General features: G+C 40.5%; 1 protein-coding gene across 1 annotated transcript in view; it reads left to right on the top strand.

The window, feature by feature from the left end:
- LOC105938391 (signal-induced proliferation-associated 1-like protein 1) overlaps nucleotides 1-27,143 on the top strand; it is a 55,252-nt gene that overhangs the window by 14,647 nt on the left and 13,462 nt on the right. The window contains exons 2-7 of the mRNA XM_012880106.3: nucleotides 13,922-15,609; nucleotides 17,376-17,506; nucleotides 18,544-18,732; nucleotides 19,136-19,310; nucleotides 20,650-20,753; nucleotides 21,010-21,167. Of these exons, the coding sequence (XP_012735560.2) occupies nucleotides 14,133-15,609; nucleotides 17,376-17,506; nucleotides 18,544-18,732; nucleotides 19,136-19,310; nucleotides 20,650-20,753; nucleotides 21,010-21,167 (2,234 nt within the window). The 5' untranslated portion in view covers nucleotides 13,922-14,132. The remainder of the gene's footprint in view (nucleotides 1-13,921; nucleotides 15,610-17,375; nucleotides 17,507-18,543; nucleotides 18,733-19,135; nucleotides 19,311-20,649; nucleotides 20,754-21,009; nucleotides 21,168-27,143) is intronic.

Genomic DNA, 27,143 nt, shown 5'->3' with positions numbered 1-27,143 from the left:
TTTCGTGTTGTGATTGACTGTTTGCAATATGTGTCAGACCAATGTTAAACTGGACAAATACACTGCCATCTCCGGTCGTTTGTTTCCAACCTAGGGCACATCTCCCCTCTAGCAACCACACAGCATTTCCTGTCTTCACTAAATCTGGTCTTGGTGGAACAGTGGAAGCAATAAGTTCATATTAAATGTTTGCCACGATGCATTTAGAATATACAGGAAATCTGGGGAAATTTTAGGAAAAAGAGAAAACCTTTTGGTCCACATGCCAAGTGCTTTGTGTGGCAGAAAACAGCACCTCACATAACCCTCAGCATACCACCCCCAGGGTGAAGCATGATGGCAGTATCGGGCTGAAGGGATTATTCTGCAAGAATTGAAAACTGATGCTCACAGACTCTGTCCATTCAATGTTACTGAACTTCAGTTATATGCAAAGAAGGTTTGGGAAAAAAAATTCACGCTCCAGATGTAAAAAAAAAAAAAACATTGGTGGGGACATACTCCAAAATGCTTAGAGCTCTAATTGCTGCAGAAGGAGTTTCTGCAAAGTCAGAGAGGGTCGGGGTTGGAGACACTGAATAAAACCAATTATCCCTTTTCTTCCATTTCCCAATGAACTATTATGTACTACTTTATGTTCACCGGTCTCTTAAAATCTCTATAAAATACGCTCAGATTTGGGGATATGACGTGGCAAAAAATGAAAAGGTTCCAGGCATGACTACGTTTGGATCACTCTGTGTGACAAACGGTTTGCACATTAATTACAGACTGACTAGAATCATGTTAGACTTGCCGCTGGCTAGATGAACTTTGAGCTTTATTGCTGTGTTTGTTGGGTAATAGTTTTACTGTTTGAAATAGTTTTATAGTCCCATCCACACATAGAACATCTATTAAAGCTACCAAACAGTAAACCTACTAATAATCCACTTTCATATTTGGCCTATGACTACAATGAGAAAATGTCTGATCACCGGTCAGAATGGATCTGTGACTGTATTTGATGACGATCATCAGAACGATTAAGAGCAACTAAGATTTTCATTGGAAGTAAGCAGCGACATAGTGGAGGGTTAATCTTTATTCCCCACATGCAATGCAACCAGAGAGACAAGGGTTTCATCTCTGTTCCCACTGTATGCTCACGAGACAACTAGCTTAGAAAAACAAACATGACTTAAAGATTTTGATTTGCAGTAGTAAAGTAAGAACCGTACAGGTGTAACGGTGAACTGGCTGCTAGTGTCTTATGGTGGGGGATACAGACGTTAGCATCACTGGCCTACGCCAACAAATCGCTTTAAAAATATAATTCATGTTTTGCTTTTTTATTTGTTTGCATGCACGTTTTATTTTAGCCACAATTTGCATTTAGGAGAAGCTGAGATAGAAAACCAAGAACACAAGCAAATGGATTTGTTTTCATTTCATGATGGAATGTCGAAGCGAGATTTATCCCTGTCCGAACAAGCACATCAGAATTCTTTCAGGAATAATCTCTGCCCTGGTTACATACCAGAAAATACTTTCCGCATGACCACTTACTGATAACGTCACTGGATTAGATACTAGAGATGATGCAAATATCTTAATGAAACATAATTTAGTAGAAGCTTGACTCCTCAGCCTACTATATATATTTAGCTGTGAGCAGGATGAGATGCAACAACTTAGCTCTTAAACAAATGCATCGTTACGAAGAGGTGGGGGGAACATCACCGTTTGATTTTTATCTTTGTCAGCGTAGGCAACACAAGTCAAGACCGCTCTTTGTTTTTCTCAGCAACAGGGTTGTGTGAATCAACAAAGGAATCTTGTTGACTGATAATAGCAATCCCAGAGCAAATATGGTGCCGTTCTGTTGTTGCCACTCGCTTCTGGGTCTGCCAGTGCGGTCTGAGGGCATGTGCACACAGATGTGTTTAGTAAGAATGTATTTTTTCTTTACCTCTCTTTGGTTTATCATTCAGATGTAAACAGTGGAAGATGAAGACAACTCATTAGGAAAAAACCCAAATGTACTAATAGTGTGTTCTGTGCGTTATATCTATTGTTTACGTAAGCTTATTCATCTCCATAGCTTCTGTAGCCCTCTGGACGGGTACAGTTTTTACATGAGCCCTAGAAATGGCCTTTATTTTGGCAGTTTGTATTGCAAGAGATTGTAACGTATGGATACTAAACACTTTGCTGATTTTTGCATAATTGGACCAAATTCATTTAAAAAATCTGCCCTTAAGATCAAATTGAATGCTATGATGGAAAATGGGGAAAGTCCTCTTAATAAAAAAAGCTTTAAACAAAAGAGAGTTCAGCACAACAGCTGTAGTGATTGTGAATTTTTATTTGACAATATGAACCATTGCAATTAAAGATATTAATCTTCTTTTTAATCCTATATTTAAAGTTAGAGTCCAACTTGTAATATAGTAATTTACCGTACTGCTATTAATATGGCTAAAAGGCATTTACTTGAAATTTAATGCAATATTACAAATGAAAGATAGGGTATTTCCATAACAGACTGTACAAATAAGATTATTAAAGTCATGGTTTCTATGACATTTGTCACTTTCATCCAGTAGTGTGATAATCCATTAGAAAATTAGTTATTATTGTGTTTCCAAATGTCTTCTGTTACAATTGTAAGAAGGTAGAGGGGAGATGTTTTGCATTTGAAAGCAACATTTATGTTTAGTGAATTAAGCAATTCTATGTCAATTTACAGCGTACCATTTCAGTTTGGGATGAGATCAGACCAGAGTTGCAAAATATACTGAATTGTAATCATTATGGCAGTATCAAAGCATGCAATATTTCAACTGTAAATGCCGATTTGGATGCAATTATATATTCAATATTTTATTTCAAGTGCACTGCATTCAAACTCTGCATGCTAATAATATTTTTGGCCTGTTAGACTTTTAAACTGGGGCTGCACCATATTAGGAAAAGTTCCAATATGCAATAATATTGGTAAATGTAATAATGATAATAGCTTGAGAAAAAAACATAAAAAAACGTTAATGTCTGTTTAAATGATTAGCTAACACTTATTGTACTCCAGGCGGTTCTTTGCGATATGCATGTTGCAATCTGTGATTACGATATTGTTAAACTTGTGAAACTGCGCAGCCTTGCTTTAAACCCTCTGTGTTCAAACTTGATGTGTATTATCAGTGGCCAAGATCGTAGGCTCACAACAAGTGTCGAGGCCATTTTGATGAAGTAAAAGAAGAGTCAGTCATGTTGGTTTATTATAACTTAGAGTTATAGGAATGACATCTCATTTACATGTTTTTCTAACATTATGCAACCCAAATGAAGACTTTAACTGACAAGTCTAGCATTGAAGAAAAATATTTTGATGGAGACTTACTGACCAGAAATGTGTGGTTGTTGTTATTTGTAACCTGCCAATACAGATTTTATTTTAGATGATTTGAATTTCCCTTTAAGGACTATAGTTAACAGTGTTTTACAAAAAAAAATAAGTGTCCTGAGGTCATATCTGGGTTAATCTACTCTTTCTCTTCAACATAAGGAAACATTTCCTAGATGGGCATGAGTTCAAGTCCTGTGGCAGACAGCAATTTTCTTTAAATATCCATAAATATATATAAGAAGAAAAATGTTCAGAACAGCAGACTCCAAACTTCTTCTTTTAGATACCTCACTGCCAGTAATAAATGTCAACTTTGATCCTTCCTTTCTTAGTAACAACTTCCACACCGAAGAGTGTCATGGTTGACATGACCTGGTAGCTCTTAGGCATGATGCTTTCATTGATAGGAAAGGGTCAGATGTTTAAGTTGCTGGTCAAGATCAATACCGTCTGTGACAACTCCTGTCTTTGCCTGCCTTAATATTTGCCATTCTGTCTGTCAGGCGAAGTGATTTGGAGTCTGCAGGTGATTGGGAACACCTGGGACCAATGTTACCTGTCTGCTCCTAATACCATAGGCTGTCCTTGCTCTCCCCATAGCAGGCAGTCCAGGTATTTGGTTTGGTCTGATTTGGTTATATCTTTGCTTGTTTGGATATATTTGTTTCACCATAAAACATTGCGCAATCACTGTTCTATAAACATTCACACCAGACACAACTGATCTATTGATACTCACATGCACTACTGTTGTTATTCCTGATTAATGATTTATTTTGCCTTAATTTAAGTTTACTTATTGAAAAGCTTCTTATTTTACACCCTTACGAGCCAGGCTGTGATACTTTTGATTCCAGTCAGACTTTTTGTAACCTGACTTTTGCCAGGTGGATTTAATTCCGCAGAGCTCCAAACATCCATCTGGGATTGCTCCATTGGAGATGTATTTCAGAAGGGGGAGCCTTATCAAAAATCTTTGCATATGATTGGATAAATAACTTGTCCGTCATCTTTGCCGACGTGCTACTTCAACCGCTCACATCGAAACTAAAACCATCGTTTCCACTAACAAAAACCTTCAAAGCCATTCTCTGGTGTTCTTTTAAATAATTAATATTCGGTAGATTGGACAACACTGATGAAATAGAATATAAACGTTACCGGGTCACCAGATTTCTCTAATGAAAACCCGGGACATCTCTGATTTTGCTAAGCGGGAGGGCACAGAGTCTCTGTTGGTTTGTTTGGCCCGATCTGCAACGCCGACGGGGCGGGGAAAGGTGTGTTTGGCTCAGCTCTTCTGCTACGTCGGGACAGCGGCAGGACCGGGTAAATACCTCTTGCTGCGTGAAACTTTTCTACTCCATCATGATACACTGAAATCTGGGACATTTCCTGGGTCAGCTTTTGCCGGGCACAGCATGGCGGCTCGCATCCTCGCTGCGAGCCGCCATGGTTGTCTGAATTAAAATAGCCGCTTCTCTGATACGTCATATCTACGAAAATCCCACCCGGCGATCCTCATTGGCTCGTCTATTTTATGTGGTATTAATAAGATAATAAGATAATTAGACATACTGCACTTGAAATAAGATGATTGAGATGAATTGTTCCTATTTTAAGTGCAAAATTCTTATTCCATTGGCAAATCATCTTATTTACCTGCTCAAATCAAGGATAAATACACTAATTTTAAGAACATTTTACTTATTTTTGATCCATTTTTGCAGTGTGTTAATAAGGTAGCTGTATAGCTATAGCTGTACTTATGTATAGTTACGGAACACTTGGCCAGCATTTCACAGACTCGCTCCATCCCTTCGGGCTTTTGCTGTGTGAATCTGGCAATCTGATACCATCAACCACCAACCTACTCTTATAACGATCTTGTGATACGCTATCTAAAGAAGAAAAATACGTCGAGAAATCCTCGTGTCCTTTGTTTTCCTCCACCAGTGTGTTCACCTTTTGTCTACCAGTCCGGCGCGCATTGCGCAAAAAACCCGGATCAAAACAATAACAATGAATTGGTCTATGGCAGCCATTCCAGAAGGATGTGTGGATCCGTGTGGATCTCAGTGGAACTACATCCATCTAGTGAGAGTCAGGTTAGACTTTTTGCTTTGTTTCTCTATTTTCTATTTAAGAAATAGTTCCCTCAGCCTCTTGGAAAGAACAGAAAATGCTGTTAATGAGATTAAAACAGGTTATCTGTCATCAGTTAGCAGGGATTATTTCCACGAGTGTCTTTTTCTGTTGATGTTGTGTTGTATAGTTTGGTGCTCTGAACTTTGTCTTGGCCTTTTGTCTCAGCATGTGCCCGTCTTTGTACAGCAGTATAATGTCTCTAATGGAGTCTTTGGAGTCGGTGTCAGGCAAAGGGAAAGTGCAGCCTAAAGCTGACTTCCAGTTTTTAACCGCACCGTCAAACTGGTGCAGTTCGACAGCCAGCTCGTTGGAATTTTTTACATTCCTCTGCAGGCAGCGGCACACAGCTTCTCCTCCTAATGCTTCCCTTAAATGCAACTTTCTTAAGCCGATGAGGGCATATCTTGATCTAAATCAGCCCAGGCTCAGTGTTTGTTACTCAGTGTTTTTACAGAGCAGAAAGTTGTCCAAGTAAGACATATGGCTGCAGACTTTCTTCAGTGGTTTGTTCTGACAGCTTGTCATCAGTCATTAGAATGGAGAAATTGTGGTTCTTACATAAAGGGACCACCTAAGCTGCTCACCGTGCAGTTCGCTTTTATACGAGCTAATAGACCCTCTTGAATTTTGACAAAGCCACTAAGAGCGAACCAGTTGTCCACCCAGATAATTAGAAATAGTTTTGCAGGTTTTCCGTCACTCACTCGACTGTGAAGTGTTTGAAGTGTTTATTTCCCCCCCTCTCTCTCTCCCACGTTAAACCTCGGCGGAGGGGTTTCTAGATAAAAGGAGGGGAAGAATACTCTGCTGGATATGATGGCAATGAATATGCACTGGCACTCCTCCAGAACTGTCTCCTCATGTAAAGCCAGTGAGGGAAATTTGCCTTGCCAGTAGTTAGCTCTGCCCACTACTTACTGAGCTGTGCTGCAGAGACAGAGAGAGGCCCAGAGATGGGGCCGAGCAGCAAAAGCAGCAGCACATCACAGGACAATTTGCACCATAAAATCTTAACGCTCTGTTGGTTTTTAAAGCATTCCACATATCCTGTATTACACTCACCTTATTCCAGCGGGTCGTGCATAGATCAGAACTCTATTGTGCATTCATATAAAAGTGTGATAGTCAGTGCTGCACTTATTGCCCAAACATGCCCCACTTCTCCTCTCGCTCAAGTATTCATAACTTCCTGAAATCGGTGCAATTCCAGGATTCCGGCTTGCGGTCGGGTGCTGCTTGTGTCGTTTGTCTGCGAACATCCCCTCGGGGTGTTTGCTTTTCAGGTTTGCTCAATAGAATAAGCAGGCAAGTGGTTAGTTTGCTGCCAAATATACGAACTGGATGAGAAACCAGACAACATAGTGGGTAAAGTCAGACAGATTGTAGGAGTTGTAAATGGTTGAGAGTCCGCTGTGCTTGTGGCTCTCTATGGTAAACTTTAGTTTACCTCTTGCTTCCCAACACTCCCTGTGTAATTGGGAAATGGGTTTTTGTAGGAGTCACTTGATTTCTCATTATGCGCCTACATGTTATTATGTTGCAAAAAAGAGTGTGTGTGTGTAACCAGATGACAGCTGGTCATTTTACGTGTTTGTCTGTTATCCTTGACCCTTCACCTTTTCCTACTATGCGTGGTTTGATTACAGTCCTCAAGGTATACCGAGGTTTGAGAAGTGACAGTTTCAAAACGATCAGTATTTTGGGTCATACTGTACGGTATAAGATTCTTTTAACAAGATGCCAGAGAAGGATTGTTGTGTGAAATGTTCCCCCTCTTATAGTCTCTGTTATAGGTGGAGGAGGTAAAATATCTTGATGGCTTGTTCACAAGTGACGCTCCAGTGGAACTGTGGATAGATAGACTGATTGATGCCTTGTCTGTACAAGCTTTGCACGGCTCCGGCGTTTCGTGATGAAGAAAAATCTGAGCCCAAAAGCAAGGCTTCGGATTTACTAGTCAATCTATGTTACAGCCCTCTCCTATGGTCATGAGATATGGATCATCCTGAAAGAACAAGATCCTGGATACAAAGTTTCCTTCGCACACTGGCTGAGCTCAGCCTTGGAGACAGAGTAAGGAGCTCCATTATTTTGATAGAGTCAGCTTTGGTGGTTAAGGCATCTGATCAGGATTTCTTGTGGGTGCTTCCCTTTTACGTTTTTGTTTTGGCCAGGTCCATCTGGGAGGAGACCCCAGGTAGACTTGAGGACTTGCTGGTTGGACTGTATCATCCTTCTGTGCTGGCTGGACAATGTCACTGGGAAGACCGGTGTCAGGGTTTCTCTCCTAGATCAATTACCCCAGGATGTATGATGGCCAGTGCTCCTCAACCATCTGTTGCTGTGCACTGCAGCTCAACTGGCTGAAAGAAGTCTATTATAATTTTGGTTGCAAAAAAAAAAAAAAAAAAAAAAAAAAAGATCAATTTGACTGTTTGGAAAAATTTCCAGTCACAAAAAACGCGGAAAGTTGTGTGTAAACCGTAAGAAGTGCCACTCTTCTGTATTGCTATTGTAAAATTATTGTTAGAAAGATACAAGTGTAATTTCTTTTTTTTTTTTTTTTTTTTTTTATTTATTTATTTTTTTTTTTTCTGACGCTTGGCAAACAGCGAGCGGCTTTGGAGGAAGCGCAAGAAACGACACCTTTTAATTAGAAGACCAAGCAATCCTGTCTCAGATGAAAGGGTCACTATGCATTTGGAGTCAACCTTAGCGATAAATAAATAATACCAGTCAAAATGGCGACATTAAAACCAACTGCATGTTTGCTCGTTAATAAGTCTAACCACGGACAGAATGTTACACAGAAATCCATGTTGTCTTAGATAACTCCGCAAACGTCTTTCAGCAGCTTGAAAAACTATATTTCAACAGAAACAGCCACGAGGGGTAAAGAGGAGCTAATTTATCTGCTCAGTTTTGTAATAATTTATGTCAGTTTACATCCTGCCTCCTCTTTTCAGATTACTGATAATGGGTCACCAAGTTGTAGACGTGGCTCGGTCTCCATGCAGGTATAAATAAGTTACGACCGTGAAACTGCTAAAGTATTGGGTCATATTATTCTAAAGTCTGAGAAACATGGCTTAAAGCGGCCCTACCTGCTGCTGCTCACTGCCACTCAGCAGGCTAACATGCAGCTCTTACATTTTTTTTATTTATTTTTTTTTCCTTTTTTTTGTTTCCAAGTGTAATTTCTGTTAAGCAGCTAAAAAAGGCTCTACTAGAGCAGATTGCCTGACTAATTAAGAAGCTAATATCAGATGCTATACTTGTTGCTCTATAAAAAGCAGAATGACAAAAAGAGCACTTAGAGGGAGCTATGTATCTAAATTAAAATAACAAGATTGTATTGTTCAGAATATTGCATTATTATTACTGCTTTCCTTTTTTTTTAAATAATAGCAAGTTGTGTTATACGTCTTTAACAATTTTGCTTAAATATTGTCAAACTGGTATTTTTACTCCATATTATCACATTGTGAGAATCTCATACCGGCCCATGTGTAATTCCTGGTTTTTGAAGTTTATTTTATCTTGAACTTAATCTGGTTCAGGCTTTGTTCACCACTTCGCCAAGCTTTTAATTCATCTGGTCATTCTGGCCAGCCCCATGTACACCGCTGATGCGAGGCTCCCGTGCCAAGCAATTTTCAAAGACTTCAGTGTGTTGGAATGGGGCCCCGGTTTTGCCCGAGCCAGCACAGAGGGACCTTTGTGTCTGCTGCCCGACAGCCCAGGCGGCCCTCGGAGGGGAGAAAGATTAGGAGCCAGGGACAGCCACTGGCCTAAATGGTTGGGTGCCTGTTTGAAAGCCAATAGTGTCAGGCAAACAGCCCCTTATCCCATTCAAGCACGCGGTAATTACAAGCCTGTAGGGCAATCCCTTGAATCTTTTGTCAAAGCTTTGGTAACACTTGCCCAGTGTGCTGGGAAATCTCGTCCCTTCTCTGTTTGAAAACCCAGGATGAAGACTCTTTCAACTGCAGCTTGTTGCCCTTTATCCAAGGGACAACAAGCAGGCCAGCCAGCTCAGCAAAAAACATTTCCCACTGTGGGACCCCGGCTGAAAGAAGTATTTTACTCATGATTTACTATGTTCATGTTTCTGATTCATGATGTGATTCATCTGTCCTGTCTGTCTTTCCCCTGTAATTTGTGTGTGTTATGTCACAAGATGCTGGGAGGCGTTCTGAGCAATACACATCAGGCTGTGTGTATCGCTCAAACCCGACTTATGAACAGTCATAAGTCGGGTTTGAGCCAAAAGGTTAAAGTCTTAATTAGAGGAATCTGAATGAATCCAGTCAACAGTGATAAGCAGTCTGGGGATGTTCTATAAAACCTGTGAAGAAAAATACCTTAAACAGATGAGGCTGGCGGGATAAGTTGGAACAAAAGCCCTTGTGTAGAGTGGATTGTTTGTTTCTGTCTTTTACTTTCTGCTAGTTTTAAATTTTATTTTCCTCTCTAGGAGCATTGGTTCCTTCCCTTTTACCCCACAGCATGTTAGTGGGACCAAGCAATCAAAGATTGACCCCGTTATGCCGATAAACTTTACAGTGTGTCTCTCATTCATACATTTACCTACACATGCCAAGAATCCTGTCGAAATAGAATTAGATAAGGATATACCTCGATGGTTACGAATTTATAAACTCTTAATGGGCATAAATGTCATAATAATGAAATTAAATGATTATACAGCAACAAAATTTTACTAATTCGGTATTAAAGACTTGGTGGCCAAATTTTAATCTATTTTGAAATGTCTCCTATCCACACCAGATAGGATGGGCAAGATTTTAAATACAGGCTCAAGTCCTGTTGATTATTCCATCATTGATGTGCATTGTTGCAGTAATACTGGGAGTGTACTGGACCTTCAGCATAATGCTCCTACCATGCTTTGATGTTGACATGCATTGTTTGTTTTTTTTCTGGTTTGAAAGTAGGGCTGGACGATATGGCCAAAACGTATATTACGATACATTTCTTAATTTTGATTGATACGATATAATTACGATATCAATATAAACAAAATAAAAGCCTCAGAAAGACTGCAAAGAAAGCATATGCCTGTACAAACTTATAACAATTATTTTACCTTGTTTATAAAACTGCTCCGATATAACCTTTTAGAAATATTTGGTTTAAAAAATAAAATACATGAAATTACATAAAACCCAGACCGTTACTCAGTGACAAATGCTGTAATTATAGACTGTAATGTATATTGAAATATTGGAAATGTCATATCACCTTTATATATTATGATATATATTGATATTGAAATATTGTCCACCCCTATTTGAAAGTCTAACTTAGTCCTTCAAACGCATAGTTACTGCACTTAGTCAAATATCAAGATTTTTTTAAAAGCGATATAAGATGAGACCATATTGTTGCATTAGAATTATACTTCTATGTATTCCTGTATGTTATTTTTCATATTTATCTACAGCTGTTTGTAAAAAAAAAATGTGCCTGTGAGAAATTTGTGATTAAGCTTTGAATCAGAAATGCCTTTTTATAATTAAATAATTAATTTATAATTATTAATAATTTATAATTTATAATTATTTTTATAATTAAATGAAAAGAAAAACATATTGAGATAAATATATGTCATCATTTAGTGTAATATTTTTGGTTCATATCGCCCAGCCCTAATCTCCACCAGGTTTGCACATCTAGAGAACAATTTGTTCTTTGCAAAATTGCTTAAATTTATCCCGATGAGAGTCTATTCTCACAACTTAATTTCTGCCTCTTCCAGGTTTTCTTCTTTTATTTTGCCCTGTCCAACTTCACGTTAACTTTGACCTGCTTCCTTCTCTCTGATTAAGAAAATGGTCCCGACAGCATGATACTGCCATCGCCATGTTTCACCATGGGACGATGGGTTCTGGCTAGACTGACGTGCAATGTTTTTTTTCCACAACACAAAACATTTTGCAACTCAAAAGGTTTAATTTGGGTTGCATAAGACTTTTTGTTGTGTCCCATATGCTCTGTGGCTTTCTTACAACGGTGTCATTCCTCTTTTCAGTCTTCCCAGTATTTATAGATTGCATGACCAACAATTTACTTGTCCACAAATTATCCCACCTGAGCTGTGGATCTGTGCAGCTCCACCAGAGTTACCTTGGGCCGCTCAGCTGCTTCTCCTATTATTGCTTAGCTTGTTGGTTTAGGTGGACGGAGTAAAGGAGCCAAAAGGTTTATGTATAGTTTTGTAAAGTATCGATGCCTAAAGATGCTTAAAGTTAATGTACTTTTTTTTCACACATTTGCAAAATCGATACATTGCTACAGTGCAAGTTTTCTAAAGGGCTGCTTATAAAAATGCAAAACTCTGCAACATTATCACCCCCTTGCTGCTAAATTCACGCTGTCAGCTTCACTGTAATAATGATGGAAAGGGTTGAGTTGGACTGATGCAACAACAAGTAAGAAAAGTAAAGGGGAAATTGAAAACATAGTGTAAAGTTGCTTTGTCAGAAAACCTTAGTGTTGGCCAGCTGAGGATGTTCTGACTGAGGCAGCTCTAAAAACTGAATCGTCTACGCTGCAGAGCTTTGGGATTTCTCTCTCCTGCAGTCTTCACTTGACTTGTAAATCTCTGTTGATACATCAAACAAGCTGTGCCGTCTAGGGAGCATTTGACCCGTATCTGAATCATCTTCTCCCCTGTGAAAATGTGCCAATTCTTCTCAGGCATAATACATTTACTCTTTTTTTTTTTATTATTTCAAACATCCATTTTCTAACTTTCTTTTTATGCTTAAGCTGAAAGCGGAGCATCTTTTTTCTTGTCTGTCCCTTTTCTTTCTTGTTGAACATTATGGATCCTGATGTTTTGAGTGTGAAAGTGTCTGAGCGGAGGGCTTTCGCTGTGCACTTACAGCTAGTGGCCAATGTGATCAGAGGCAAAGCTTGCCAGGTAAGGAAGAGATTTAATCTCACTCTGTGTATCACTGCCAAATTGGCCCGATTTGTCAGGCAGAGGATCACTGCCCATTTTTCACATGACATTTAAGAGCCTCTGTGCTTTTTGATATAAGATTGTTTGATCTTAGCAACTATAGTTTAGCAAACAAATTAAGAACACTCAAGTCTCAAACTGATGGACTTGAACATTTGCTGCTTGAAAGATTGAAGTTCTTTATAGAATATGCAAAAGCATTCACCCCACTTCAATTTTTCCAAGGTGTGTTTCATTTGACTTTTAAGTGATGGATCAGCTAGTGCATAATTGTAACATGAAAAGACAAAGAGGCATGTTGTTTAGACTGGGGTTTTTTTTTGCGAATATACATCAGAACAATATGGTATGCATTTATGTTCAGCCCTCTTTATTCTGATATCCCTAAATAAAATGTAATGCATCCAACCTGCATCATGCCGTAGAGAGGATTTTGCTCAGCAGGGAGGAGGGAAACTGGTCAGAAGTTATAAAATCTGTAGTGGTGATTCACCGTTCGATGGGACAATGACCCAAAGCCTACAGGTAGAGCTGCAATGAAAAAGTTTAGATCGAATGACATTATGTGTTAGAATGGCCCAGTCAAAGTGCAGTTGATAATCTGTTGCAGGACTTCTGTACAAAGATGCTCACCATATAATATCAAAAGTTGAAAAGTCCTGAGCCATAATATAGAATATAAATGAACCTCAGAGTTTTTATTTTATTTTTACTTCAACCTTGTAACTATAAACAACTTTATGTTGATCAGTGACAAAAAAATCACAATGAGTGTGAATACTTATACAAGGCTCTAAAATCTTGTTATACCAATCCTTGTATAGTTTACAGTGAAAAAGTATATTTAGTCGTACTCTTCTTTTAAACCTGCATTTCTATTTTTATCCCTTAAGGCTTTTGCTGAAATTGGTTTGAAAAGTATACTGCCTTATCTGAAATGAAAGATTTCTCTAACTTTTATATATCTGTATTCACTGAGGGGAAATGGCATATTTATATTTCGTTCTGCAGACACGTGTGCATCTTGTGGCTTAGATATGTACTTCTACATATTTTAGATCATTTTGTGGCATCTTTCAGAACATGCATATTAAAGATTTCTTTTTGTCAATCAATCAATCAATCAATCATATCTCTCTGTTTTATATTTGTTCATAGCTATGTTATATATGCATTTATTTGTTAACTTGGATGTAATTTTAACAAAGAGGATTTCTGTTTTGTTACAAATCCTGTGTGAGGATAATTTCCTCATGAATATATTTCATGAGGAAATATATTTCTTTATCGCAGGGGAGGTTTTGCGCCACAATGCAGATACAGTTAAACTCTTGGTCATCTCCTGCTGTGGATATTTCCGCACAATCCTAACATACGTTTCAATATCTTTTCAGGATTCTGCGATTGGACTTGGAAACATGACAAGCGTCAGCATTGGTGCAGCTAAGGAGGCATTATGCAAGCTGGAGTGCTGAGGAGCTCTCTTGCCTCTTCACTTGTTGATCCCAACAATCAAATTTGCTCATGAGGTCAGCGAGTAGCATCCAGTCCCAGAAGCAACCATGCCCGTCTGCTAAGTGCCTTTAACCCGTTGGCACTTGTGTCATGACCAGCCTGAAGCGCCCACCAATGGAGTGCACGGTTGGGGGCTCCATCCCTGCCACTAACGAGTTTTACACCGGGCGTCTTCGGCCAGTTAATGGAGGGGCTTTGCCGGCCCGCTCAGACAACTACCACGCCGGTGTGACCACAGGAGTGCCTAAAATGGGTGTCCGGGCTCGGGTGGCCGACTGGCCCCCGAGAAAAGACCTTCCAGGTTCTCAGTGGCTCTCAGACTCTGGAGCCGGCGTCCCGTCTGTTATCAAAGGTCACATTAAGTTAGGTTCTGTTCTGAGCCCTCAGGACTCCTCTATGCTACGTAACATCCATAACTCCCTGAGGAACCGAACCCACGCGCCGCCTAACAGCTACAGCCCCGACGGCCGTTACCTGGCCCCAGGAGACTACAGAGGTCCTGCACACAAAAACCCACGACAGAGGCGCGTCCGTCAGCGCAGCAACAGCGACATGGCCATCAGCGAGATGGAGGGCAGCGGAGACAGCGGCGAAGACTGGGCGCCGTCGGCAGCGGCTAAATGGTCCCCTCTTCACCGGGAATATGGCAGCACGTCGTCAATAGATCAGCACGGAATAGCTAAGGACAGCTTTTTTGAAATGCTGAAAGGTTATCAAGAGGATAAAGCCGACCAGCGCAGCCCGGCTCCGGAAAACCTAGAGGACATTCTGAACGTGGGGATAAAGCTTCAGGAGCTTCAGGAGGACGTCCCAGACGGACATCTGCTGAGACCCAGAGATAGGGACAAGCCTCCAAAAAGACGCACCAAGTCCGAAACGGGAGGGGAGTCTATATTCCGGAAGCTTAAGAGCGTACGAGGTGAGTTGGACTCTTCGAGAGCCGGTTCTGATGTGGAGGACAGTCGGACGGAGGACACAGCCCCCCCTCCTAAACCCTGGGTTTGTCAGAAAGGCTTCGCCCACTACGACGCTCAGAGCATCCTCTTCGACCTCAACGAAATTACCCAGCTTCGACAGACTGCAGGGAAGAGGATAAACACCACCACCGGAGCGTCCGCTGCCGCCGTAGCCTCCGCCACCTCCACTCTCTCATCCACCCACAGCCTGCCTTACAGCTCCCCCAGCGGCAGCCAAGAAGAGCTCAGCTCCAGAGACAGCCCAAGCTTGGACGCCGGCGACGAGCAGAGCAACGAAATGCTGCTGAGCTGCCCCTGCTTCCGCAACGAGATCGGCACGGATGGGAACGGGTGGCGTCGGCTGGGACTGGGTGGGGCAGGGTACCACGGACTTGTGGGTGGAGGAACGGGCAGCAGTAGCTCGGGGACCCTGAAGGGAGAAAGTCATTTGTATGAAACATCTTTGAGCACACACTGCACTAACGCTGGAGTAGCGGTTCTCGAGGGACCGAAGGAGGGACCGAGCGCCGTCAGCGAAAAGGGCAAACAGTACATCGTGGAACACGTGGACCTGGGAGCCTACTACTATAAAAAGTTTTTCTACCATAAAGGTAAGATGCATTCACAGTGCACATCAGAGGTTTACATACACTTCATCAGAACATGAATGCAGTATTAACTTTGAGCTTTTATCGATGCGTTTGAACTTTTCTGTTTATGATGAATGATGATAAAATCTAGAAATTGAATAGATACTTAAAAGCAAGATTTAGTTGGAAAAGTTAGATTTTATTTGGAGGGTTTTCTGAACAACACAGGGTCTAAATATACAAACTGGCACAAATGCTTACATACTGACTAATATGTGAATAATTGACTCTCATCAGGTTGTAGAGAATCCAGCACTTTTAGGTAGCCCTCCATAAGCTTCTAGCATAATTCTTACTGGATATTTGAACATCGCTCTTACCAGATATGGTAGAGTTCCTTTAAATTGCTTCATGGCTTATTTATATATTTTTCATTGGGTTCTCCTTGGGCCTTTTCAAGAAGCTTGCTGCGAGCCTACTTTATCAATACCTAACCCTGTTTGTGTTTGAGATCATTGTCCTGTTAGAATACCTTGCTTTAGTCCAAGTTTCAACCTTGATTTATGAGTTTATTGGTATTCTCTGGTATTCTTTTAACTTTTTGCCTAATAAGACCCTCAGCATGATGTTTCCAGCACCATGCCTGACAGTAAAAGTCTCCTGAGGTTTGATAGCCTCACCTTTACACCGCCAAACATTTGATGTGTGTTTGGGATAATCTTTAATTGCTTTCTGCCTCTTTCAGCGTCTGAATCACTTTAGCTTTGCACTCCTCCACCACCAGAGCTGTACTGTGCTGTAGTTTTGTTTCTTCCTTGTTATGTCTTCTAGATCCTTGATTTTCCAAAACAAAAAATGAACTCATATCATTTGCAACAAAAATGCTTGTTATTGCAGCAGACCTAGCGCACAAATGTGGAAGCTGAGATGCGAAGGCATTTTTCAGTGTTGTCTGTCCTCTCTGTATCGTTTTCATGCTAGTTTAAGCACAGGGTTGCAGTGATTTTAAATGTGTCTTCGCATTGTGCTGCTGATAGCTGGAGCGTACGTTAATATTTTTTTTGCAGTGCTTACGTTTTGATCGTCTTTTGTTTGTCACTCTGTCACAATTTTCTACTGGAAACCTAAAGGTGAAGTTTTTCTAACCACAACTGGCTAGAGCTCGTGAGTTAGCAGTCAGTTCAACAAGAAATATGGTGATATTTTAGTAGAAACCACCATGTTGGATCACTAATCCACATTGACGTGAGTTTTACATTCAATCAAGAAAGAAGCGGCTGCTCCAAGATCCACAATTTTAAGCATTACTGAAATTTACGATTGCCCACCTGAAGAGGGCAAGAGTTTTCTTGAAAATGTTTTATGATCAGATGAGACAATGACAGTTTATTGGTGGGTAAAATTTGGTGTTCCAAGAACTCACATGACATGGACTGGCTACAGCAGGCTAATATTTAGGTTCTAGATAAGCTTCAACGTCACCCATATTAAAAACTTATAGAGTTTGCTGAACAGTGCCAGTATGTATATTTTGGATTTTCTGGAATAAAGAAAAGTGCCCAATTCTTCATTTTCAAAAGTATGTGTAAGTTGTTTGTTGTATTAAGGTTCCAGACAAAAAATACAATGTTTAAACAGATTAAAGGTCCCATATTATCACATTTATGCCAATGATGAGTGCATAAAACTTATTACCAACACTAAATATTTGACGATCTACAAACTAATTAAACATGTGCTGTCTTGACGTGCCCTGTTTGGAAATGTGTCTTTTTCCTGCGTCTCAGAGCACTGGAACTACTTCGGTATAGACGAGGCTCTGGGTCCAGTGGCTGTGAGCCTGCGCAGAGAGAAGCTGGAGGAGGAAAAAGAGCGAGGGCAGCAGTACAACTACCGCATCATCTTCAGAACAAGCGAGGTCAGACATGCCTGCAACACCCATAACATAATTTACTTTCTTTTTTCAACTGCACAATTTAGACTTTTATTTTCATATTCAATAATTTGGGTATTTAATAGCTAAATTTAAAAAAGCATTTCTGGTATGCGTCACAGTCCACGTATCTATTACCCAGTCATGCTGGGTTAAGTTTTTCTTTTTTCTTTGCATACTCTTTGATTAAAACCAACTAAATGTAAAATTGCATTGCTTGTTTTTTTTTAATCATCGTTATTATTGCACAACCTTCCCCTCGAGCAATTCAGCTGTCGGCTCGATATCAGCAATTTGTGAAGAAACCTCAGGAAGTACTCTCCTCCAAAAGCCCTGAAGGTCTATCAGTAACTCAAAACCACCGTGTGAAGAGCCTCACCTTTTAATTAAGGAAAAAAAATCTTCTTTAATTTCAGAGTTTGATTCCACCCCTCATTGTAGGGCTTATGAGATTTATGGCATGCATTGTCAGTGACAGAAGCATCTACTTGCTTTTTTTGTGTGTGTGGATTGCGCCAGGACAGGTGCATGTGATTTAAACTTCACAGGTTAGACTGAAGTACTACCCCCCCCCCCCCCACTCCCTCATGCAAACATGGGGAACACTGGTCCATTGTAAACATCAGCTCAGCGCAGCCTCCAACTTGTAGGAAAGAGGGAGTGTCCATCTGTTCCAGCTGCTAAGATAGCTGGGTGATTGAGTTCAGTCCCGGGAGCTAAGAACAATGCACACTTTGTGCTACAGAATGCTTGGACAGGCCATCCCACTACTAATTGTTTTTTTTTTTTTTTTCATTTTTACCCAAAGGTTTGAGTCAAAATTGCCTTTTTCTTGTTGTTGCCTTTAAAGTTGTGAAAATACACTGGTGTTAGAGACTCTGCAGTGCAGTTTGTCCTGTTGTTTATTTCATTTGTCAGGGAACGGTCTGTTCTGCTGAAGTTCAAAAGGATGTAAAAATCCTGAGGTTCATCCCTTGTTCTTCACCTCTGGGTAATCTCCCTTTACGTTTCAACCCACGCAGCTGACAACTCTTAGAGGTTCTATACTGGAGGATGCAGTGCCTTCTACCTCCAAACACGGGACCACCCGAGGTCTGCCCGTCAAAGACGTACTGGAGTACCTTCTCCCAGAGCTGGATCTGTCCTGCCTCAGACTGGCCCTCAACACTCCCAAAGTCACAGAGCAGCTGATGAAGCTGGATGAACAAGGGGTAGGAGGATGACACAGGATTGAAATGACTTGCCTTTTACAGAAAGGAAGTGTGGGTGTTTAGTTCCAATAAACTGCTGTTTTCCTTATTTGGTCTGTTAAAAGTAGCAGGGTTCATATTCTGCCCAGAACTGCTTAAAGGATGGATTTCAGTATACAAATACAGCATGGCAAATTGTTTACATTAAGAAATGTCCTTATTTGTATCCTATCTTCTCTATTTGCTTTCTATTGGTCTGTCTTGTCATATTTCTTTATAAATATATCAGCTATAAATTCATACGGGTTTTCTCTATATTTTCTTTATAAATGAGATGAATCATTCTGGACATTTGAGTCAGGAAAAGTGTGCAAGTTTTTTCTATAAAAACAAATGTCTAAAGAGAACCTGTCCCTGGTCTCAGCTAAGTTTTCAGGTGAAGGTGGGCGTGATGTACTGCCGAGCGGGACAAAGCACAGAGGAGGAAATGTACAACAACGAGACCGCCGGTCCCGCCCTGGAGGAGTTCCTCCAGCTGCTGGGGGAGAAGATCCGCCTCAAGGGTTTCACCAAGTACAGAGCCCAGCTGGACACCAAAAGTAATCACACGCACGCACACAGCATGGTTCTGGGTGTTCCCCTGTCTGAAAGTCATTGCTCTGTATGTCTCTGGCATACTTCGATCAAGAGAAAATGTTTGCTAGGAGTTTTCAAACATGATTGCGGATTTAAAATATAGGCAGTCCAATTTTCCATGAAGGCACCTTAAAAGTTTATCTGTTTGGATATACTCTCCCCTGGGAGGGAATCCTGCTGACATGTTAGGCTGATTGAAAGCTGCAATACTCAACAGAATTTGGATCTTAGCTAATTTCCCTCCAGTGTGGTGATGTTTACATTTGGCTCACAGTTTTTTTCTGGTGAGTAATTGTGGTCATGTGTTGAAAAATGCTGCCACAAACCATTAAAAAACTGGGACAAAACATAAACAGGGAACTTGGGTGAAAATGTAACTTTTTGGTCTACATTAAAATGTACCCTAAACTCTCCCGCACAAACCTTGTGCTGCGGTGGCAGCATCATGCTGCGGGATGCTTTTTTCAGTAAGAACAGGGGAGATGGATGGAGACAAAACTGTGCTAAACTGCATTGAGCTGCAAAATACTCAAGACTGGGTGGTGGTTCACGTTCTAGCAAGACAGGCTTAACCCTCCTGCCAAAGCTACAAGGGAAAGGTCAGATCTAAACCTATATCCAATTACAAATCTGTGGCAAGACTTGAAAAGGTTTTTCAGACACTCGCCAATTTGCAAAGAGGAATGAACGTAAAATGTCCATCCATGGATGTTTAAAGCTGGTGGGAACATGTTAAAAAAAACTAATTAAAGCAAAGGTTGGTTCTAGAAAAAAAAATTCTAATCAGAGACGGGATAACAAACAAACACACACTACAACTTTCAACTTCTAGACAGTATGTTTTCTGTTTCTCTCCATAATTCTGCTTCACTTTGTGTTAGTTTGTCACATAAAACATAAGAGTTTGTTGTTAAAATGTAACAAAGTGCTGCAGGACATTGTATGAGAGGCTTGTGGTTGGTTAGAAATACATGAGACCACGTTTTGTTCTCTGCAGTTCAGTGTGAGTAATTCTGGCTTAGCTTGAACTGAGAAGTAAATACCTTTCTCATACTATTTGTATTTCGTACACTTTGTAGTTTATACTTTCCCTCTTTGTTACTGGCGATCTAAAACAATGCACAGGATACGCGCATTAAAGACGCAGATTGTCCCAAAATGAATATTAATTCTACTCACAGCTCACTATTGTCTGCGTGTTTGGACTGTGGTGAAAGTGCATCCTGTTGTGCACAGAAAGCACAAATGAATGGGGGTAATATTATAATGGTTTTCAATTCTGCATTTTCATTCTTCCCGCAGCGGATTCAACTGGTACTCACTCCCTGTACACTTCCTACAAGGACTATGAGATCATGTTTCATGTTTCCACAATGCTGCCTTACACACCCAACAACAAACAACAGGTAAACACGGAGCACACAGATTGTATGCTGTATAATGTTTGTTGTCTGTCGGGATTGGGAAACGTCTCTCTTTGGAGACTAAAGCACTAAAGAAAACCTCACAGGAGTGCATCAGGTCCGCTGCTGTCGAGTCAGATCCTCGTTCTGGCTTTAAAACCAAATGAACCTGCAAAAATGTGCCAAATGCATGTGTGTTCACTTCACTGTCAGTTTCCCAGTCAGTATTTTTTCTTGCTAATCTTTGTTGTTCTTCCAGCTGCTAAGGAAGCGCCACATAGGGAACGACATTGTGACCATTGTGTTCCAGGAACCGGGAGCTCACCCTTTCACGCCCAGAGCCGTGCGGTCTCACTTTCAGCATGTCTTCATCATCGTTCGAGTGCACAACCCCTGCTCTGACAGCACATGCTACAGGTGGGTCCTAATGCCACATCATCAGCAGAGGCATTAAAAGTAGAGAAACTCTGAATACAATCAAAAAGTTTGTGTGTCAATTATTAAAGGAGAAAATACAAATATTATAGATTCATTATCACATAGATGTAATTTAATCATTTTGAATGTTATGGCATACAGATCAAAAATGAAAAACAAAATTCAATTCTTAGTAAATTGCATGGGACTTTTCCATGAGTTTCTTCATCAGTGCATATTAAGGAAGCACTGATTGCTTTGTTTAGTCTCGTGTCTCTCTTCGTCCCCCTGACCATACCACATAGATTCTCTGTAGGGTTCAGATCAGGCGAGTTTGCTGAGCAGGCACAGTAACACCATGGAGTCAGTTTTTGGGACCGTTGGCAGTGTGTGCAGGTGCCAAGTCCTTCTTTAAAATGAAATTAGCTGCTCCATAAAGCTCTGAATGTAAGATAAGCATGAAACTCCATGGTAGTCCTCTGTGTGGACTTTGGACTTGATTAACATAGTTACCCGACAGTTGCAGATAAAAAAATGATCATTAACTGGAAATTTCACACTGGAGTTCAATTAACTTGGATTCTGTAACTCTCTGCTCTGCCTCCAGACTCTGGGCCTTGACTTTTTTAAATTAAATTCAAACTTTACTTTGTCCTCCTGTGCAACAGTTCAGTCCTTTTTCCCCTTAGTTTCAGAATCAGAATCAGACATACTTTAATAATCCCAGAGGGAAATTACTTTTGTTACACTCATTATTTATCATCTCATCTCTGGTTCAGGGGTGGATTAACACAAGGGACACAACAGTTGTAACCTTTGTCCCACAGAATATTTAAACCAATAATTTCTGTAGTTCCACAGAACTAGAAAAAGTATATTTTTTTTACATTTTTGGACTGTACCAGCCTAACCAAAACCAGGCCTGACCTATCTCTTCTTAGGGCCACAACCTCTTATGTTGCCCTTAAATGCTGCCCATCCCACTCAGAGTGGTAGTAGCCATTTTTTTATTCAGGTACATGCGGCAGCATTAAGAGAAAAGAATTGACTGCAAGGCATGAATCAGACATAAAAGCTTTTTCGCATCACCCTCTCCTCGTTTTCACGGATGGTGAGCTGCTTAAGCTATATATACCCATGCACATTTCTTTGATTATGAACAAAGACATTATTTCTGCAGTAGCTGTCGAATCGATGTTTGTTCTTTTCCGCCGGCTTATTCTTGGCCTGGTGATAATGATAGACCAACTCTTTCCCTTTATCGCTAACTCAAAGCCACCTCTCTGCATGCACAGATATTATACACACATAGTTGCTCTCTGTCACTCCCGTAGCCCCATTTCTCCCATTTCACCTCCTCCTCATGCTCACTTGGATCTACACACTTTTTTTTGCTTGTACACTAATTTACTTGAAGGCTCACGCTTCACACACTGGTACAATACAATCTCCCTCCCCTCCTCCCACCCACCCCCCTCCCCGGCTGCCACTTCGCCTCTGGGCTGCATGAGCCGAAGTGGTCTGAAGGAGTTAGTGCCACGCACATGAAGTGCACTCCTCAGCCGCTCATGGATGTGAGTAAAGAGGAGCGTGCAGAGCAGCGTCTCCTCAGATCTCACAGTATCCACCTCAGGTGCGGACGCGCCAGGCTCGTCTTCGTCTTCATTTTCTACACCAGCGTCGCGTTCAGGATTATCTTCTTTTCTCTTTTTTTTTATATTTTTTAGTGTTTTTTTTATTTTTATTTTGTCAGGCATTGTGTTTCATCGACCAGTGGATATCTTTTCATCTTAGAGGACATCTTTAGCTTTAAAATGTTGCCAGATTTAATGTCCGGCATTCTGGTTTACCTTACTTACTATATATAGACACAAGATAGAAAATCCAGGAAGACAACCTATTGACTCCACCCAGAGTCACTAATACTGTGAACGTTTGACTTCTGCTTGAATCACTTGATACTGAACTCAGATTGTTTGTGTTTTTCAAATTCTGTCCCTGGAGCTTTCCTAAAACTTGCTGAATATTTTTTATTTTTTATTTCTTGGCTACAAAAGTCAATAGACTTATCACTTTATCGGATCATATCATTGCTTGTCTGTGACTGCACCAGAATTTCAGGATATTAACACGAAGCAGTGGAGCATGGTGTCTTATCGTTGAGGGAGAAGGTGAGTTATTGACTAGGGATGCATTAGTTCATCTTTCACTGATCTAGATTACACAATAGATAGAGATTTTTCTTCTGTTTTAACCTAAACAAAAATCCACCTTTTTGGTCTATAAACACATCAACCAACAGCAAGTACTTTGATATAACTTCATGAAAAAGTGTTGAATGTTAGAGAAATATGCTTGAATGGATAAAGTAATGTTTTCATTCTCTGTTTGACTCAAAACCAAGAGCTATTAAGAAAACTGGTACGCATTCTGTGTGTAGTGTTAAAACATAAATGAATCTGTTAAAATTGGAGCCAGTAGCCCACGTCTATTCAGGGATGCTGCATGGTTTTGGTTGGGCCCAGAACTGCTACCTCTATCAAAGAACCATTGCCACTCATATTTCTGTTTTTGTTTGTTATAGTTGATAGGAAAAACATAGTATTGGTCAGAATGGGAATTGTGTAACCAAATTGGTATTGGCCAGGAAAAAGCCTCATTGGTGCATCTTTACCCAGGGATTCTGTGGGGTCTTAAAAGTCCAAAATAGTCTTTTAAATTAGATCATCTCACTATTCAGGCTATAAAAGTAGATAATTTTTTCCAACTTTTATTTAAATTTGGTAGAAATTTTAGCTGTGTAACTCTGTGGCATGAATTTTTGCATAAACTCTTTTTAGCTAAATTTCCAACATCCAGTCTTTTATCATCTAGTCCAGCGATTCAGTTTCCACCATCATGGCAATATATGAAGGCAGCAAAAACAACGCTGCCACCTTGTAAAGCAGGAAAATTCACTGCAAAGTATGCTCCACAGCTGCGTGTCTCTGCGCAGAGAAGAACTTTCGCCAAATGGAAAGAGAACTAAGTAGAAGGCGCACCCTGGCCTTCGTTATACAAGTTGACGAAGTGTTGCGAGAGGAAAGGCAAAGTGCTCAGCAAAAAATGGGTCAACAACAAGGTGACTTCTACCACCTTGTGGCCGAACTGAGACTCAATTATCATTTTGGGATATTTCGGAAGTGAACTTTGACACAGGATGTTGTATTCCCATTCATTCTCTGCCAAACAGAAGCGTATACACATCTGAAATTAGAACTTCAATCTAATTTAGGTGTCGTGTAGCATAAATACGCGCGTATTATGCTTCTGGTGTAAACTTATTGACTGATTAAAATGAAAAGGTAACCTAAGCATAGGACATGCGCTTTTCTGCGCTTACGCACTGGAACGTGTCTGGTGTAAACGGGCCCTAACGGCCTGCAGAACCAAAATAAATTGGAAAAAATTGTAATGCAAAGTCTTCCGATTACAATATACAATTGAAATATGAGAGTTGAGAATTTTTATGAGAATTCATTCCATTAATTCATGAAAATACTTAACTGCAACAGCTAATAAATTGCACGTTGAAGCTGCAGTAGGTAAATTTTGTATAAATGTATCTTTTACATATTTGTTACAACGGTCACTATGTCCTGACAGTAAAATATGAAACAGGAAACCAGTGAAAAAAAGCCCCTCTGGCTCCTCCTAGTGGTACTACAGCCATTTGCTGAAATACACCGCTCCCAGTCAGAAACAACCAATCAGAGCCAGGAAGACTGTCTAGCTCTGATTGGTTGTTAGCAGTGTCAATGCACTCTTGTGTATGCGCTGCTCATACCCATCTCTCGCACAGTACTACTGTAATTCATGCTCAAGATTTCCAGTGGGCTGCAGCTTTGAGCAGAATTGGTAGATAAACAACCTGCTTTACAGGAAAGCTGCTTATTTCTGGAGTGGCGCCTGCTCAGAAACAAAGACAGGCAAAAATTGGAGCAACATGGTAGGCTTCGCTGTGGAGGGAGAGCTGTAGTGCTGCAAAGAGCAAGGAGGAGGGACCTGTAAGGCGTGCTTGTTCAAATTTTCAGGCTAAGTCCACAGTTGTCCCAAAACTCCCTACTGTAGCTTTAAGAATATGGATATGAAAGGGTTTGTTTAACAGCTCTAACTGGAGGAGGAAGGGACAGAAAGCCAATGCTTAAGTACAAATTGCGGTATGAATTGGCCAAATAATTAATTGATCTTAAGACATCCAGGACCTGCATGACAATCTGAAGTTCTGTTTAACTTGCCCCATTCATCCAGTAAATTAAACATAGGTTATGAAGGTGCGAATGTTACCTAATTATGGTCATAAATTGGTCTTAAAAAGTTCCAAATTTACTGGAACTTCCTGAAACCCGGCTATTATTGTTGCTATATTAAAATTATTAAAACTGTGCAGTACGTATGATGCAATTAATTGGTTTTGCTCTCACCTGATCATAGTCTACGTAGCTCGTGTGCGATTGGTTTGCAAATATTTTGTCATGAACAAAATGATTTTCATTATTCTGTTCAACTGAAATGTCCCTCTAATCTCTATTAATAAGGAGTATGTCACAAATTATATTAATAGTGTGTTGTTGTTTGCTGCTGAGATTTGGGGAGCGCTTCGGTCATATTGAGCCAGTACAGCGCATTAGAGGAGTAAGTGGCCTGAAGCCAGCGCGGTGCTAATCTGCTGCTTTCAACCGCTGCCTCAAAGTCACACGAGGCCAGAGAGCAGGATTGCATAACCAGATCTTTGTTTAGGAAATGTAGGTTGCTTGTGCTCGCTAACGCCAACCGCTGCGCTCGTTCCATGATATTGTGGAGCGTAGCTGGGTGACAGCACTGAGAGCTGGCTTGTCATCTGAGGTTGAATGCATAGTTTTTATACGTCAGGGCCAGTAAGCCGTGGTGTGCAACGTTTCTGCTGCAGGCATCGGCTGTGTGATGAGTTTAATGGGTTGGATCCAGTCTTGTCAGGATTGTCACATCAGCTTATCAGACACAGCGTGTTGATTTTTTTTATTACTTGTTAGCTTTTCTTGTTTGTAAGCTTCTGAATGTGTATGAAGCGAGTAGAGGGTTAAAACGTGCAAGCTGAAGCTTCATTGTAGAATCTCTCCTACAGCGGTTCAACTATTTCATTGCAAATTAAACCTCCTTTTGCTGATTTTGTGCCAAGGTTCTTGTCAACAACAGGTTTCAGGGAATGTTACAAACACCTGCTCACTAATTTATAGCAATTTAACTCCATTGTCGGAACTGGAGCAGTGGAGGGTAACAGGAGGAGGAGAGCTTTGTGAGAATTTAACACCCTTCTTTGTATTAATTATCTAGGTCAAAGGCAACGATTCCTAATAGGAGACTAACATGTCCCCACTGTGCTTTCACAGTGCACTGTGATAATATTTATACCCCTTTTTCAGATTTTATTACCTTTAAAACTACAAAATAATTTTTTTTTTATTTGCTAGACCAATGGAGAGTGGAAGAAAACCAGATAATTTGTTTATAAATCAGAAAAGTGTGATTTGCTTTTGTTTTTAGCCCCCCCTTTAAAAATACTTTTTAGGAGCACTTTTATGTGCATTTACTGTCGTACGCTTTGGTCTCTTGAAACAACTTAATTTGACTAATCCTCTTCGTAAAACAGCTGAATTTCAACCAGGTTTAATAGACATCATCTATGAACTTCACATTTCAAGCCTTGCCACAGATCTTATCCATCTTATTATATGTTTTGATCTAGACTGTTTCATTGTAGCTCTGGCTGTATGTTTAGGGTCCTTGTTCTGCTGATAAGGAAACCATTTGCTCCAGTTTCAGGTCCTCTGCAACCTCTTTAAGGTTTTATTCCAGGCCAGACCTGTATTTGAATTCACCTTCCCTGTCCTACTGCAGAAAAGCATCCCACAGCATGATGCTGCTACCACCATCTTTCACCATCTGGATGGTTTGCAC

Source organism: Fundulus heteroclitus, chromosome 19 (genome assembly GCF_011125445.2).
Source record: "Fundulus heteroclitus isolate FHET01 chromosome 19, MU-UCD_Fhet_4.1, whole genome shotgun sequence".
NCBI classification, from domain to species: Eukaryota; Metazoa; Chordata; class Actinopteri; order Cyprinodontiformes; family Fundulidae; genus Fundulus; species Fundulus heteroclitus.
The sequence above is the reverse complement of the archived record's forward strand: the minus strand, read 5'-3'. Positions and strand labels throughout refer to the sequence as shown.